General features: G+C 38.3%; 1 protein-coding gene across 1 annotated transcript in view; it reads left to right on the forward strand.

Annotated features, from left to right (window-relative positions):
- Positions 1 to 17,643, forward strand: part of cntn6 (contactin 6) — a 157,569-nt gene that overhangs the window by 68,480 nt on the left and 71,446 nt on the right. Inside the window, exons 2-3 of the mRNA XM_083531976.1 lie at positions 12,288 to 12,423; positions 15,625 to 15,751. Of these exons, the coding sequence (XP_083388102.1) occupies positions 12,357 to 12,423; positions 15,625 to 15,751 (194 nt within the window). The 5' untranslated portion in view covers positions 12,288 to 12,356. The remainder of the gene's footprint in view (positions 1 to 12,287; positions 12,424 to 15,624; positions 15,752 to 17,643) is intronic.

Below are 17,643 nucleotides of genomic sequence, written 5' to 3' on the forward strand. Positions count from 1 at the left end.
TGTTGAGGTCGTCAGCCAGGTCTTTGTTTGCTTCAGTGGGGAGGGGTGGTCTCCTGTAGTTTGTGATATCTTGCAGGCCTTTCCACACTGATGCAGGGTCGTTAGCTGAAAACCTGCTTTTCAGCTTTTCAGAGTAGCATCTTTTGGCTATTCTGATCTCTTTTGTTAGTTGATTCCTGGCCTGCTTGTACAGTGCTTTGTCCTCCCCTCTGTAGGCATCTTCCTTGGCATGTCGAAGTTTTTTCAGTTTGGCTGTGAACCATGGCTTGTTGTTACTAAACTTGCAGAAGGTTTTGGTTGGCACACACATGTCTTCACAAAAACTGATGTAGGATGACACAGTGTCAGTCAGCTCATCCAGGCTGTCAGTCCCAGCCTCAAAGACACTCCAATCAGTGCAATCAAAGCAGTCTTGTAGTTCCTGCTTTGCCTCACTGGTCCATCTCTTCACTTTTTTGACTTCAGGCTTAACAGATTTTAGTTTCTGCCTGTGTGTTGGAATAAGATGAACCAAGCAGTGATCAGAGTTCCCTAAAGCTGCCCGGGGTACAGAGCGATATGCGTCCTTAAGAACGGTGTAGCAATGATCCAGTGTGTTTTTCTCTTTTGTCGGACAGTTATTATGTTGCCTGTATTTTGGAAGTTCAAGTGTTAGTTTTGCTCTGTTAAAGTCTCCAAGGATAATAAAAAGAGAATCCGGATGTTTTTGCTCCAAGCCGGATATTTGGTTTGCCAGGTTTTGCAGTGCATCACTCACGTTGGCCTGCGGTGGGATGTAAACTCCAGTCAGAATGAATGAGTATAATTCCCACGGTGAGTAAAATATATAATATATATATATATATATATATATATATATATATATATATATATATATATATATATATATATATATATATATATATATTAGGTATACAACAATACAGTTAGCCCACGGTTCAATACATACCTCGGTTTTTAACCAAGGTTTTCGGTTTGGTTCAGTTCTGATGGCTTAACACATAAAAGTGTTTTTTGTTATTCTATGCTTAGGCAATAGGAACAGTAAGAGGTTAAAAAGAAACAAAAAAACGATTTATTGCAATACTCCTTTATTTTACTTAAAAGCAAAGTCAAGTCCACTAGTTCCTAGTGTTTTGTATAATATAAAAAAAATATATTTTTAAATTAACACTGACATCTCACAGCTGCTGGTAGCCCATGTACAAACTGAGGAACACAAATTCCTAAACATATTTGGCCTCCTCAACTTCCATGTATTCACTGCGTTTGTCAACTCTTCTGCCAAATGAGCGCCTGAATGACTCATACAGGGGACGGGTTTGGAGTACAGCGCTTTTCATTTCCTCACGGTTGCCCGCAAGGTCCAACTATCTGTGGTCAGAGCAAGGCTCTGTGCTTGAGCCAATTCGTACACAATACTGTTGCATGTCTTTTCATAGAGGTCGGGAATGATGTCGGTGCTGAAAAAAGTGCGAGACGGTAGTCTGTAATGCGGATCGAGTGTTTTTATAAGATGACAAAATCCCGCATCTCCAATCACCGAAAACGGCTGCAAATCTTTGGCAATGAACACCCCCACTGCCTTTGTTATTTTCATGTGTCTCTAGGAACCAGTTGGGTATGTATGCTGGAAGGATTCAGCGAGGGACGGTTGTTTTTTGGAGGACTTTATTACCTGCTCTGCTATCCTGCCTTCAGACATTGATATGTGCAATCATATTGGAAGTGTTTCCGTTTGAGTAGGCTACACGTGTAAAACAATGCTTGCAGACAGTCTTTTTTTGTTTTTTTTGTTTACCGTTTTTTTTCTTACTCGGCAATATACTCAACAGCAAAACCAAAATGTCTCCACCCCACAGATGTAAAACTGAAAAAAACGCAATTCACAAGCGCGCATTGAACCGTGGATGTCGTACCGAACGGTTCAATATTATATTGAGAATTGTGGCATCCCTAATATATATATATATATATATATATATATATATATATATATATATATATATATATATATATATATAAAAAAAAACATCTTTACAGTAGTAACAAAAGTCTTTCTAGTTACACAAGCATTTAAGTGGCAATTGAGTTTTACTGTGTTTTGACACATTTTGCAGAGAGATGAACCAAAGAATGGTTCAGTAAAAATGACAGCTAATATGCCTATATTAGTTTTGGAATAAGTTCAAAACCCCAATATTATTGACATTTATGTATTTTTTTAAGAACTTAATCTTACCACATTCACTATGGAGTAATACTTTAGTTCTTGTTTACATATAAAGATCTCATTTACATTAGCATATTGTGTTTCTTGTGTAACAAATTCTGCCTGTGAAAGATCGACCTTTTCTATTATACAAAAATACATAATTCAGATGATTTATATGGTAATATATTTGCTAATATTATGTTAATACATTTATGGTAAGCCTCAGACTTAATACCTGGGTGGATGGACACTGACTTACATTCTGTTTTTCATGTCTAAAAGATTTTATTATTTTATGGTTGAATAATAATTTCCTCTCTTAATTCTAATTTGAGCCCAGCAAATGTAAGCATTCTTATACATATAGGGGTTACATTATAGTATAATGTTTGCAAAAGTGCTAAGGGTCCCTAAAATTGGAAATTATCACATGCATGCACACTGCATGTCCTGGCGTTTATTTGCTTTCTTAACCTTTTTGGTAACTAAGTTAACAATAGTGTACATTTCTGCACTTTATGGGAATCTATCAAGCATAACAATATTTCCATCTGCCTAATATTGTGTTGGTCCCCTTTTGCTGCTAAAACAGTTCTGACCCCTTCAAGCATTATCAGCAATAACTTCTCTGGCAATTTGAGCGTCAGTAGCTCGTCTGTTGGATTGGACCACATGGGCCAGCCTTCGCTCCCTACGTGCATCAATGAGCCTTGGCTGCAAATGCACATGTAGCTGGTTCACCACTGTTCCTTCTTTGGACGACTTTTGATAAATACTGACCTGATTTGGCCCTTTTAAAACTTGCTCAAATCCCTAAGCTTCCTCATTTTCCCTGCTTCTAACACATCAACTTTAAGGACAAAATGTTCTCTTGTTGTCTAATATATCCAATCCAATAATAGGTCCTGTGATGAAGAAATTATTTAATTTACCAGTCATAATAATATAATGTCAAAATGTTACAATAAGCATGATCGCTGAATCTGAAATACATTGTGATAATGCATAGAATTTGGTGATCCTGTTTGCAAAACAAATGCAAACCTTATTAGCAGAATACAGATGGAAGCTACACAGTTTGGTTTTACCCTGAAATGAAGAATATCGATAAAAAAAAAAAATAAAAAAAAAAATTCAATCATATTTCTTTACAAACAAGCTTTTCATAGCGTGAACTGTTCTGTACACAGAGAATGACTGCATGTGGTGCACAGAGCTGCATATGATTTCAGGGCACTTCTGAAAAGCACATTTCATTTATTTGGAAAATATTATAAAACCTGTCAGGGACCACACTTTTGTCACAAATAGTCCTATAGTATTTTTTGCAATATAGTATTTATTTTGTGGCAAACAATAATGGTTTTCAACTGTAGTCATTTGTATTAAATGAATAAGTAATCTTTTATTAGTAAAGTTAATAATTTAATTTTAATTACAAATTTTAAATTGACTTGAGTAAATAAATAAAGAACTGCATGGCTGTTGGTCTGAAAATGGAATTGATGTACTGTATATTATTAACCCCTAAGTAATTAATGGTCCTGATTTGATTACACAGGAAACAGAACATTTTAGACAAGTATTCATCTGTTAAAGTGCGTTTACAGGAGGTGAAACTAATATATATTTGAAATAATGTCTTTAATCATGCCTAGTCTGTATACAATTTTTGGAGGTTCTTTAAAAGGGAAAGCACACACACAATTATATTGTAAGAATTTGCTTTGTTTTTAACTGTACTGTAATTATAGTGTACTCTAATTACTGCCACTGTTTTATTAGTGGGATGACAAATGAGAAACAAAGGAATTGTCTATGACCTAGTGGTGGATTGTGTCGTGGTCAGCACATCTGTTCTCTTACTAGTGGAAAATAGGCCATTGAATAATCTACAGTATGACTTTCTTAATAAACCAACAATTATAAAAATAGATGCACCTTTTCTCACTTTCTTAGAGAAAGTCTTCATGTTCATTGCCAAGCTGATATTTTCATTGCTTTCACTTTATTAGCTGGTAATAGGAAGTGCAATTTTTCCATGGTTTAGAGTTTTAGCATCCTGTTTGATTAGAATAGCAGTCTGATTTCATTGACATCAAATATCATGGGTAGTAGTAAAAAAGTGTTTGCCTACATGTATGTATATACTTTCATATGTATATATATATATATATATATATATAGTTATACAGTGTATATACATACTGTACATACACACAAAAAAATTAATAAATTGGAACCACTGTGTGGTCCCTGAGGATCAGTTTCAGAAAACAGAAGCAATAATGAAATTGAATGAAGTAATACAGATAACTGTAGTAATTCTCAAGCACTATGCCTAGAAGTCAGAAAAAGATCCTCCTTGTCACATGGCTTCTGTTACAGCATCCATTTCAGCTGCATCCATAACTATATGCATCTTCCTTGTGTTTCCTAAGGATGTGAACCAAATATCCGGTTATTGACTTGTCTTCCAAGACCTGATTGAGACTCATTGTGGCATCTGGGTCAGAAAAACAAAAAAAAGAAGCAGAAGCACAAGGATAAAAAAGAACCCCAGATCAATAGAGTTGGCTGAAATGACAAAGGGTTTGAAGGTCAGCACTTGTGGTCCCTCTGAGCAGATAATACCGGAACATAATCAATCTCATCTGATTTAATCTGTTCCTCTATCAGGCTCGTTTTTCTCCCCACTCCTGGTCAGTTCTTTTCAATTTCTAGCCAGTGATTTCGTGTTCCCAGAGAAGCTTTGTGTAAAGAATGAGGATCAGTTTAAGTGTTGACATAGTAAAGAGAGAACTTGGATGCCCAGGTCAAAAGTGAATGGAATTGAATGAATCAGAAAATACAGTATGTATGTAACCATAATGATCTAACTATTAGTACAATACTCTAAATGTTTAATTATTGTTTGGGACAAGAAAATTAACTTGTAACATTTTAATGGCATTAATGTTATTAATGCCATTAATAACATTAATGGCATTAATAACATTAGTGCCATTAATGTTATTAATGTTATTAAAGTTCCCTGGTAGTCTAGTGGTTAGAATACGGCGCTCTCACCGCTGCGACCCTGGTTCGATCCCCGGTCAGGGAACCAACCCCAGCCACTCTTAGTGCTAGTCCCACGTCCGGATAAAGGGGGAGGGTTGCGTTAGGAAGGGCATCCAGCGTAAAAACATGTGCCATATCAAACATGCATTTAATGAATACGGATGATCCGCTGTGGCGACCCCTAACGGGACAAACCGAAAGAAAGCTTTTTAAAAAAAAAAATTATTTTATTAATGCACGATTAATGCAGCACGCATTTCTGTTTGACTTTTATTTTCATAAAACATGTCATTAAATAAATAATAAAAGAGGTGAAATTTAAATCTTCAATGCAACAAACATTTATTCATGACGTTCTTTCTTTACTCAGATATAAAAAAATAAATTCCATTGAAAAATAAATTTTTAGCACAAACATGTGTTTTACTGATGTGCAAAGTCTTAAATTAAGCACCAAAATCCGCCATTAACACACATCTGCCAATTAAAACCGTCTGTGTGGAAACATAGCAAAAGTTCATTTTTGTGTCTTGATGATTTATGTAATTTAAAACACCATAATTACTTTAAAACATTTACAAGAATATTTTGTCTTCATGTATGAGTAAGTTTTGCACTAATAATAAACATACATTTGCATAAGGCCTCTATATTTGTCCATGCCCATGTTGATTAGACTATTAAAAAGGTACATTTAGAACAGATAAAAATGTGTGGTTAAGTTCCGAATAAATATTTGAATATTAAATATTCGAATGACAGCCCATATAGCTATATATAGTAGGCATATAAAACATATTGAATTCTCTATCCGTACTCTAGGTTTGTGTGTGTGTGTGTGTGTGTGTGTGTGTGTGTGTGTGTGTGTTTAGCTATGTATTGTATTAGTACTGTAATGTCACAAATTCCATTCTCAGCATGACTTAGCCCCTAGTACAGCCATCACTGCTGTCTTTTGTTTTGTTTACTTGTGCTTTGCTTTACGGCTTTATGACATTATAACATTATGATTATCTCTTTAACATGAAACCTGTCAGTAGGTGGGATATATTAAGTAAACATTCTTGAACGTTCCTCAATGTTGATGTGTTTGAAGCAGGGAAAATGGGCAAGTGTAAGGATTTAACCGAGTTTGACAAGGGCCACGTTGTGATGTCTAGAAGACTTGGTCAGAGCATCTCCAAAACTGCAGCTCTTTTGGGGTGTTCCCAGTCTGAAGTGATCAGTATCTATCAAAAGTGGCCACAGGAAGGAACGGTGGTGAACCAATAACAGGGTCATGGGCAGCTAAGGCTCATTGATGCATATGGGGAGGACAACACATTCAATTGCTGATGAAGTTAAAGTTTATAATGCTCAACAGGTCAGGACTGTTTTGGCAGCAAAAGGGTGGGCCAACACAATATAGTGTGTGTGTGTGTGTGTGTGTGTGTGTGTGTTTGTAAATATGTATATGTATGTATATGGTTTTTAAGTCTTGGTGCGGTAAAATTTTGGTACTGTTAGAGGGAAGAAATGCAAAATATAAAATTGCTTTATTATTTATAATTATTTTAAATAAAATGCATGTTTAGTTAAATTTTATATTAAATATTATATTTTCTTAACATTCTATAAAAATAAAGTTACAAAAATCTAAATAATGCAATGCACCTTTTTATTATATTGATTCAATATAGTAATCAATTAAATTGGCACAAATTAAATTAATTAAATAAAAGTAAAATATGTGGAAAATTTAAATTAAATAGTTTACATTTGTTGGACCACATTTGAGTAATACAGATGTGTATGTACAGTAAGTGTGTGTGTGTGTATATGTGTGAAAGCTCTGTACTGGTAAATACTGTATATATTTACAATATACAAACACATGTACTGGTATTTATACAGTAAAATAAGAGACAAGAAGACTTCTTGTACCACACCGTGGCTGTCAGAAGTTTTGCGCAGCAATCGACGAGAACTCAGATCTGCAGAGAGGAAGTGGAAAAAATCACAACTTGATGTAGACCTCTCATATTACCGTGCACTCCTGACCAAATTTTCCTTGGAGGTGACTTCTGCCAAAACTGCCTTCTACAAGGAAAAGTTCGAGGCCTCTGCACAAGATCCTCGTAAGCTTCACAACATCTTCTCTTCTCTACTCAACCCCCCTGCTGCACCTGCTCCATCCTCCCTGACTGCTAATGACTTTGCCTCCTTCTATGATTAGATTTGTGTCTAATATTAAGAAAATCTGCCAGACCTTCACTTCCTCTCCAACAATGACTACACAACACAGCCAACAATCCACTACGTCTCTGTCAAGCTTCTTAACCTTAACACAAGATGAGATACTGCAAGTCATCCGATCTTGCAATCCCACCACCTGTCCTCTGGATCCAATCCCTTCAACTACGCTCCAGACCATCACGCAAGATCTCCTGCCCTTCATCTCCACAATCATCAATGGGTCATTACATCTGGCTATGTACCCACTTCCTTCAAGCAAGCAAGGGTCATTCCTATCTTGAAGAAACCTGCTCTGGATCCATCAGACATCAACAACTACAGACCGGTATCACTTCTCTCCTTTCTTTCTAAATCTCTGGAACGCACTGTTTTTAACCAACTGTCTGTCTATCTCTCACAGAACAACCTCCATCATCCGAAACAGTCTGGGTTCAAAGCGGCACATTCCACAGAGATGGCCCTTTTGGCTGTTTCTGAGGAACTGCATGCTGCTCGGTCAGCCAAGCTGTCATCTGTACTTATCTTCCTGGACCTTTCAGCAGCATTTGACACAGTCAACCACAAGACACTTTTGTCAACCCTCAAGAGCCTTGGTATCTGCGGAACAGCATGGGTATAGTTTGCTTCCTACCTGGAAGGTCGCTCATACCAGGTAAAATGGAGGGGATCCACATCTGCCCTGTGCAGACTCACCACTGGTGTCCCACAAGGCTCTGTACTTGGTCCCCTCCTTTTCTCCCTCTATACCCACTCCATTGGTGAAGTCATATCCTCACATGGGTTTTCTTATCACTGCTATGCAGATGACACTCAACTCATCTTTTCTTTCCCTCCATCAGATACCACAGCTTCCGCTCGGATCTCAGCATGCTTGTCAGACATATCTTTATGAATGAGTGCTCACCAACTAAAACTCAACCCCAGCAAAACAGAACTGCTGGTCATCCCAGGTGATTCATCTCCAGGTCAAGATCTCCAAATAACACTTCATGACTCTCTGCTCTCCCCTTTAGCCACTGCTCGTAACCTTGGGGTAACTATGGACAATGAACTGTCTTTTTTCCCACATGTCGCTAATGTTGCTCGTTCTTGTTGATTTCTTCTCTATAACATCCGAAGGATTCGACCATTTCTGTCCATACAGGCTGCCCAGGTGCTTGTTCAGTCTCTTGTCATTTCAAGACTTGACTACTGCAACTCTCTGCTGGCAGGTCTTCCCCTGAACGCTATTCGTTCACTGCAAATGATCCAAAACGCAGCTGCACGACTTGTGTTCAATCAGCCCAAGTTTTCCCACACCACGCACAGCTGCGCTCCCTTCACTGGCTTCCAGTAGCTGCACGTATCAGATTCAAAACACTGATGCTTGCCTACAAGGCCAAAAATGGACCAGCACCATCTTACCTCAGTGACCTCATCACATCTCGCACTGCACCACACTGTCTGAGATCCTTCAGCACTGCTCGACTGGTACCACCTTCTCTCAGAATGAGAGGTAAGTACACTTCAAGGCTCTTCTTTGTTCTGGCACTGAGGTGGTGGAATGAACTTCCCCTAGATGTCCGTGCAGCAGAGTCCCTGATTATCTTCAAACGATGACTGAAGACCTACCTCTTCCTGAAATACCTAAATTAGCACTTTCCAAGTTTGTAGAATTCGAGTTATATTTATATTAAGTTTGTAATCTTGCGTACCAGTGTAGATTTATTCATTTACTAGAGATTTAAAGCACTTTTGTACGTCGCTCTGGATAAGGGCGTCTGCTAAATGCCGCAAATGTAAATGTAAATGTAAGAGATAGAAAATAATACAGGTCTTCTAAACTAAACACATAATCTGTTTTTCTTTTTAAAACAAATGCACTTACAAGTATATTGGTGAAAACAAAACCAATTTAGTGGATTTAATTGTCATATTACATAAAAATACAATTACAGTGCATTCAAAAAATCTCTCTGAAAGTTTATAAAAAAAGCTTTTTGTAAAAATCTTTTTCAGCTTACTTTAAAAACGATAACTGGTGTTTTCTTTATGTTTTAGTTTGAAGTTAACCCAAACTTTGGAAACTTTCTGGTGTTTTCTTTGGCTTGAATCTTCTCCCCACCCCTCGCTGTTTTCTCCCCGTTTCTCCATTTTTTTTATTCTGCAGTGTAGAGCGTTACATATCCAGAGTGCTGCAGAGCTTATTGGGCAATCAGTTGTCATCTTTGCGATGTGTTTGGGGTCATTTTTTTGTTGGAAAACTGCTGTTCCACCCAGTTTCTGAAGGAAGGGTATCATGTTCTGCTTCAGAATGTCACAGTACATGTTGAAATCAATTTTTCCCTAAATTAAATGGAGCTTTCTAGTACCAGCATAGTACATGTGGCTTTGCATGGTTACACAACATACAGCTTTTATCACTTAGGGTGTACTCACTTTTGTTCCCAGCTATTTTGACACTAATGGCTGTATGTTAAGTTATTTTCAGAGGACAGCAAATATATACTGCTATTCAAGCTGCACATTGACTACCCTATTTCCAAGTTTCGTTTCTATTGTATTGTTCTTTGAGAAGATATAATAAAATGGCTGCTGAAATTTGAGGGGTGTATTGTTGTGATATCTATCTATCTATCTATCTATCTATCTATCTATCTATCTATCTATCTATCTATCTATCTATCTATCTATCTATCTATCTATCTATCTATCTATCTATCTATCTATCTATCTATCTATCTATCTATCTATCTATCTATCTATCTATCATCGATCGTCACTAGGTTACGTATGTTCCCCTAGTTCCCTCAAAGGTAAGAGAGCTGCGTCGAAAATGCTTTGGAAATGCCTCACGTTGTTCACGCTCTGAATCATGTGTAAAATCCGGCCAATAGGCAGTCATGACGTCATTGGCGGGCGACGTCAAGCAAAACAGAAAGCTACAAAATGGGAGTGCGATGGCAGCGACTTTAGCTTCTGAAAAAGGAAAAGGTAAGCGCTGCAGGGATGCAGGGAGTATGGCCCGTTGACGCAGCTCTCGTTCCTTCAGGGAACTAGGGTTACATACATAACCTAGTGATGTTCCCTTTCAGGAACTGGAGCTGCGTCAAAACGCTTTGGGAACTAGTGTCCAATCACGCCACACTGACCAGTCCCTGCCTAGTGTGTCTAAGCACAACTGGACAGAGAAGCCGGGTGTGTCCAAGGTCAGTGGGGTGGACCAGCCCGCGGCATTACAAATGTCCTGAAGCAAAACTCCAGCTAGCCAGGCCATAGAGGCCGCCATACCCCAAGTGGTCTCGGTGGAAGTGTTCCAGTGCCAAAAACACGGCCATCTTCCCCTGGCAGTTTATGTGCCATTAAAGATGTGACTTGTCCCACCGACCTTGGACGGAGCGGGCACTCATAACTGCTCCCACCCCATGAGGGATCATTATCGTTACGAATTCAATCCGGGCAGGAGACAATTGTGTCCGCAACATGGTCGAGTCCCACACTATGCCCAAGAAGGTGGTTCTCTGTACTGAAGAAAACACACTCTTCTTTGCGTTTAGTCTTAACCCCAATTCTTTCATGTGGGCGAGAAAGACATCTTGATGCCGGACCACCTGAAGCTCTGATTGAGCTAAAACCAACCAATCGTCTATATAATTCATGCACTTGGTGAAGGTCACAAACCATTGAACCGGGTAGGAGGGGACCCAAACTGAATCGAGAAGCCCTTTTCTACTGTGTGCAGGACCCACAGTGATACATCTGGCAGGCCTTCTCTACCAGGAAATCTCTTGCGGTGGGTCTCCTCCATCTGCAGCGATCTTTCGGGCAGAAATAGAGGGAGACACCGGCTGGAGGGAGGTTTCACTATGAGGCACATCTTGTGGGAGAGTTAACAGCCTGGCCTTGCCATCTGCCTGCAAGTCAGAGCGTGAACAACACAAGGCATTCCCAAAGCGCAGCTCGAGTTCCTGAAAGGGAAATATATATACACCAGTTTGGAATTGGTAAAACTGTTACTTGGTTTGATGATGAAGCATGTAGGCATTCAAAAACAAGACAAAACTAATCTTCCAGTTCACTGACAGGTAAGGTTCAGATTTTTGGCTGCACCCAATAGATTCTTTAGCTGTATCCCTTCTTACAATCTACTTACCCATGAAAAAATTAAGAATGAAAAAAAAATATGAAATAACCTAAAGTATAAATCTAATGTGTTTCGTTGAAATGGACTGTATTGATTGTAGTCCTCACTCAGAAAACACATATTTGATCCAATGCAACTCCTTTAATTATATTGACTTGTGTTTAGGGATAAACAGTGTGAACATAAATGCATTTGTGTAAATTTCTTTCATCACAGGGCTGCAGTCTATGTGCATAGAAGTAATAATTTTAGCACAATCCAAATAGTGCCTATGGCAACAAATGTTTTAGATGTTACAGCTACAAGCAAAGCCCGGTTTCTTTGCACAATCTCTCTCTCTCTCTCTCTCTCTCTCTCTCTCTCTCTCTCTCTCTCTCTCTCTCTCTCTCTCTCTCTCTCTCGCTTGCTCGCTCTCTGGAGACTATCATAGTAGTGTGCCGACACTAAATATCAGCTGCTGTGGATCAGCTGTGAGCCTGTGGGACTGAGATTCTGCCTGTGCTTATTTGGATGAATGAATTATTAATGTGCTAGAGATTTTCCTCAAGCTCCAGCTTTGGTGCTATATTTTTTTTTTAAAACAGACTTTCAGTATATTTAGTACTGCACTTCACTGCAGCATCTCAATCTTTTCTCCCTCTCTCACTTTTGCAGATATCAGAAGCATCGGGACATCGCTCAAGTATTTTGGACAGGCAATAAAACAAAGTGTGAATTAGGATAATGAAGATCAAGGTTTTACTATTATGGCTGGCTCTAATCCTGATGTCACTCAAATGCTACCTCACAGGTACAGTATTTTGTCAGTACTTTTAACTATGCACCCGATGTTTATTGGATTATTTCCATTTCTGCACTTCACAAGAGGAGGTTGGTGCTTTATTGCACTCTCTCACTTATTTTATTCTTTCTTGTTAAAACTGAGTACACTGGGATTAAGATCCAGATTAAAACAACGTCTGGTTTTTTTTTGCTACATTATAATGAAATATGTAACTAAACCTTATTTTAAAAACTATTTTGAAGATCTTAAAGATTTCTTTCAGAAATTTAATTTCTTAGAAATTATAAAACCCATTCAATGAAAGGTCTTCACAATAAAACTGCAAGTTAAGTGGCCTTGACCTGCTATTACTAGGCACACTGCCCTGAATTATTGAATGCCTTCATAGACCCTCTTAATCCACTCCTGCAGCATTGTGTGTTTCATACTTAGAAGAAGAGGTGGCTCAAGAACTTCCTCCCTGCGGTGAAGACAACTGCCTTTCCTAGAATGAGTGGCCCTACTCTAAATGCATCATTAATTCCCTTCATTTAAAGGACATATAAAAAGGCAAAGGAAAAGGGGGGAAAATGAATGAGGAGAGATGAGGCCCTCACCCCAGGCAAACAGGCCATTTCTATTAGCCTGACTATGTGGGAGGAAGCATTTCACTTTGTCCTTGTCAAGGTTAGGGACCTGTTTAAAAAAAAAGAGAGAGACAATTTTCCTGTTGAGAACAAGCAGGTGATTCATCTCTGAAGAAGAAGAGGTGGATGAACATAGTAAAACATGCAAACAAGTTTGCTGGTTGTGCATTGTTTTGGATTTGTCTCTACAAGGTGACTGAATATAAGTTAATTCTGTCTCTCTGTGTTTATTTATCTTCAATACACTGTGTTATAGATTACCCCAGCAATGACGTGACAGATAAGACTATTTTATTTTTATTTTGTTCTTTTATGATTTGCTTTTAAAGACACGTTTATAGAGCGTAGAGATATATACAGTACCAGTCAATAGTTTGGACCTTCTCCTTCAGGGGTTTTCTTTATTTAAATTATTTTTAATATTGTACATCATAATTGACTTAGGACTACAGATTTGCTTCTGATCACCATCACTGTACCTCGCAACATCGTATATCTGCAATAAAAGGACATTCGGTGCAACCGAGACGAGGATGGGTTCCCTCTTGTGTCTGGTTCCTCTCAAGGTTTTTTTCTTGCCACAGTCGACACCGGCTTGGTCATCAGAGACAAACTTACTTATAAAGAACATATACATTTTTTATCACCACATTATCTGTGTAAAGCTGCTTTAAGGCAATGTTCATTCTTAAAAGCGCTATACAAATAAAAATTAATTGAATTGAATTGAAAGATTAGATTCAAAATAAATGAGTGGCAGACAAATTTCAGCATACACTGTTTAGAGGTGACTAAGCTGAATCAGGCTTTTTATACTTAAAATGCATCAAAGAGACTATTACTTTTGTTGCACAACAAGTGGAAGAGACTTGCATGGATCAAGAAACATGCATATTGGACATCATTGGAACTCAAGGATGTTGGAAAACCATTTCAGGTTTCACCTTTAGAATCTGATGAGAGAATGCATAGAAGACTGTGCAAAGCTGTCATCAAAGCTAAGTGTAACTACTTTGGACTATCTTAGATATAAAACATATTTTGGGCTGTTAACTTAATTACTTAATTCCCTGCACATTCTTTCATATTTTGTATATCTTCAGTATTAATGTACAATGTTGAAAATAATAAAAATAAAGAAAAAACTGAACTTGTTGTGTCAGTGGTGTGACTAAAAGAAGTACCCTAATGCCGTACACAGACTGGAATATTATAAAGTTTTTTTAATAGAAGAAGCAAGCAGAGACAAAGTTAAAAAATAGTTCATGGTTCAGAGCAATGTAGGCAAAAACAAGTCAGTCTAGGGTCTGAACACAGGCAAAATGTGCAATGCAGGCTGGGACAGAAACAAATGCACAAACAGATCTCAGTTAAAAAAAAAAAAAAAAAAAAAAACAGAAAACAGAAAACAGGGCAATGCAGGCAAAGTGTCAGGAATCCACCTGCCATGCCCCCTTCGGCAGCTGTCCTGCCTCTGCGTTCGCTGAAGCTCCCGGGTTCAATTGTGCACACCAGGGGCTCATTGTTCACTCATCCCCAGCTCCTACATAAACCCCTCATTCACCCACACTCCTTGTCCTTTATTGTTGGTATGTGATGGTGATGGTTCATGTTTGTTCGCATATGTGTTGTTGTTGCGTATTCCTATGCGTTCTTTTCCTCTCGGACTCCGCACACTCTCCACGGCTGCGCTTTCTCTCCAAAGCACACCCTGGATTACCCCTATCCTTCCGTGCGTTCATCCCTGGACATCGTGGACCTCTCCCCTCCAGGGCGTACTACGGATATCTCATTCGGCACTATTACACTGTGTGTTTGTTTGTGTGTTTCTCTATATTTCATTAAACCAAAGCAAACTGTGCTCCGGCTTCCGCCTCCGTTCGTTAGCCGCATGACACAGAGGCTAACCAGACTCCAGGAACAAAGTTTAAACTGGTACCAGGGCAAAGCAGGGTAGAACAGAGATCCAAGACAGGTTGGAAACGGAAACCAGAGCAGGCAGGATAGCAAGATACATGAAGAGCCGGTAAAATTTCAGATACATGAAGAGCCGGTAAAATAATCTGGCAGTGAGTTAATGTTTTTTGGTGTCCTTAAATACAGAAGTGTGTGCCACAGGTAGTGAACTTAAAAATAGTAAATCAGGCAATAACAGCAAATCATATTCAGTTGAACCAAGTAGGTAAAGTATATATTAGTATTTCTAGCTGGATATGTGTTAGAAACAAGCAAAAAGAGCAAGATAGCAAGTTAGTAAGCTAAGTGTTTTACCTCAGGTCGACTACTATTGAGACTAAGAAGACAACTTGCCTCTGGTATTAGTTTGGTGTGGTTTTTTATATCCAGATAACTTACTCTCAATTGTATGTCTCTCACGGTCCTCTAATCTGAAGTGTTGTATGAAGTGCTGGCTTGTAAATTTACATAACATGACCTATTTCTCCTCTTGCCCTGAAGAGTAATGTGGGAAAAAATGTGTTCCCAAGTGAAATTTTTACTTCATTACTTTTTTTTCTGCTTTGTGAATCAATAATTAAACACCTGTCTTTTCTGAATATGCTAATATGGATGATTTTTGCAGAGAGAATTATTCAACATGGACCTGTTTTCACCCAAGAGCCTAGTGACAGTGTTTTCCCACTGAGCAATGAAGACAACAAGATATTTATCAACTGCAAAGCCAAAGGAAATCCTCCACCACATTATAGGTAATAAATGGCCCATACTGGGCCATATTTTTTAAGCATCATCAAAGAGCAGTGGCTTTGTGTTTATTTAAGTGCACTAGGATATGCACAACCATCTAAATGCATGATGTTAAAAAGAAAATGAGCTGTTTTCTTATCATTTATTTTGTTCATTTAAACAAAAATGACCTATTTTAGAATGCACAATTATTATATTTGTACAGTAGCTACAGTCTAATTTCTGTATTGGACATAGCTCATCTACAGGTGACTTTAATATTCTTTTTTAAGAGTTCAGTTGAAAAATAAACATGTTAAAAGCCAAAAGTATAATTTTTGTTTCATGTAACCTGTGCATAGAAGTGCATAAAAGCAGCATGGTTAATGAAAAATAAAAGATCAGCATCATACAAGAAACATCTATAATCATAAATTAGGACACATGATGATCAAAACCAGGTAAGGAAAGGCATGTAATTAGAGCTAAGATGTTCCAGAAGACATTTTACAGCATAAAAGTCCACAACAAGAAATAGACGCAGGAGGGTATAAATTGACAGACAAGCCTCAAATCAAAGCAAAGCACAAGTAAACAAATCAAAAGAAAGCAGTGGTGGCTGTGCTGGGGCTAAGTCATGCTGAGAGTAGAATTTGTGATATTACAGTACTACATTCCAGAGCTTCACACACACACACACACACACACACACACACACACACACACACACACACACACACACACACACACACAAACCTACAGTAGAGATAGGTACAGATAGATAATTAAATATGTTTTGTATGCCTACTATATATAGTAGACATGTTTGTTTATTATATACAGTATATAATATATATATATATATATATATATATATATATATATATATATATATATATATATATATATATATATATATATACAGTGGGTACGGAAAGTATTCAGACCCCCTTAAATTTTTCACTCTTTGTTATATTGCAGCCATTTGCTAAAATCATTTATGTTCATTTCTTTTCCTCATGAATGTACACATAGCACCCCATACTGACAGAAAAACACAGAATTGTTGACCTTTTTGCAGATTTATTAAAAAAGAAAAACTGAAATATCACATGGTCCTAAGTATTCAGACCTTTTGCTCATATATTTAACTCAGGTGCTCTCCATTTCTTCTGATCATCCTTGAGATGGTTCTACACCTTCATTTGAGTCCAGAAATTTTTGATTATACTGATTGGACTTGATTAGGAAAGCCACACACCTGTTTATATAAGACCTTACAGATCACAATGCATGTCAGAGCAAATGAGAATCATTAAGGTCAAAGGAACTGCCTGAAGAGCTAAGAGACAGAATTGTGGCAAGGCACAGATCTGGCCAAGGTTCCAAAAAAATTTTTGCTGCACTTAAGGTTCCTAAGAGCACAGTGGCCTCCATAATCCTCAAATGGAAGACGTTTGGGACGACCAGAACCATTCCTAGAGCTGGCCGACCGGCCAAACTGAGCTATCGGGGGAGAAGAGCCTTGTTGAGAGAGGTAGAGAAGAACCCAAAGATCACTGTGGCTGAGCTCCAGAGATGCAGTCGGGAGATGGGAGAAAGTTGTAGAAAGTCAACCATCACTGCAGCCCTTCACCAGTGGGGCTTTATAGCAGAGTGGCCCGACGGAAGCCTCTCCTCAGTGCAGGACACATGAAAACCCGCATGGAGTTCTCCAAGATGGTGAGAAATAAGATTCTCTGGTCTGATGAGACCAAGATAGAACTTTTTGGCCTTAATTCTAAGCGGTATGTGTGGAGAAAACCAGGCACTGCTCATCACCTGTCCAGTACAGTCTCAACAATGAAGCATGGTGGTGGCAGCATCATGCTGTGGGGGTGTTTTTCAGCTGCAGGGACAGGACGACTGGTTGCAA

This window comes from Silurus aristotelis (genome assembly GCF_946808225.1).
Source record: "Silurus aristotelis genome assembly, chromosome: 2".
Taxonomy (NCBI): Eukaryota; Metazoa; Chordata; class Actinopteri; order Siluriformes; family Siluridae; genus Silurus; species Silurus aristotelis.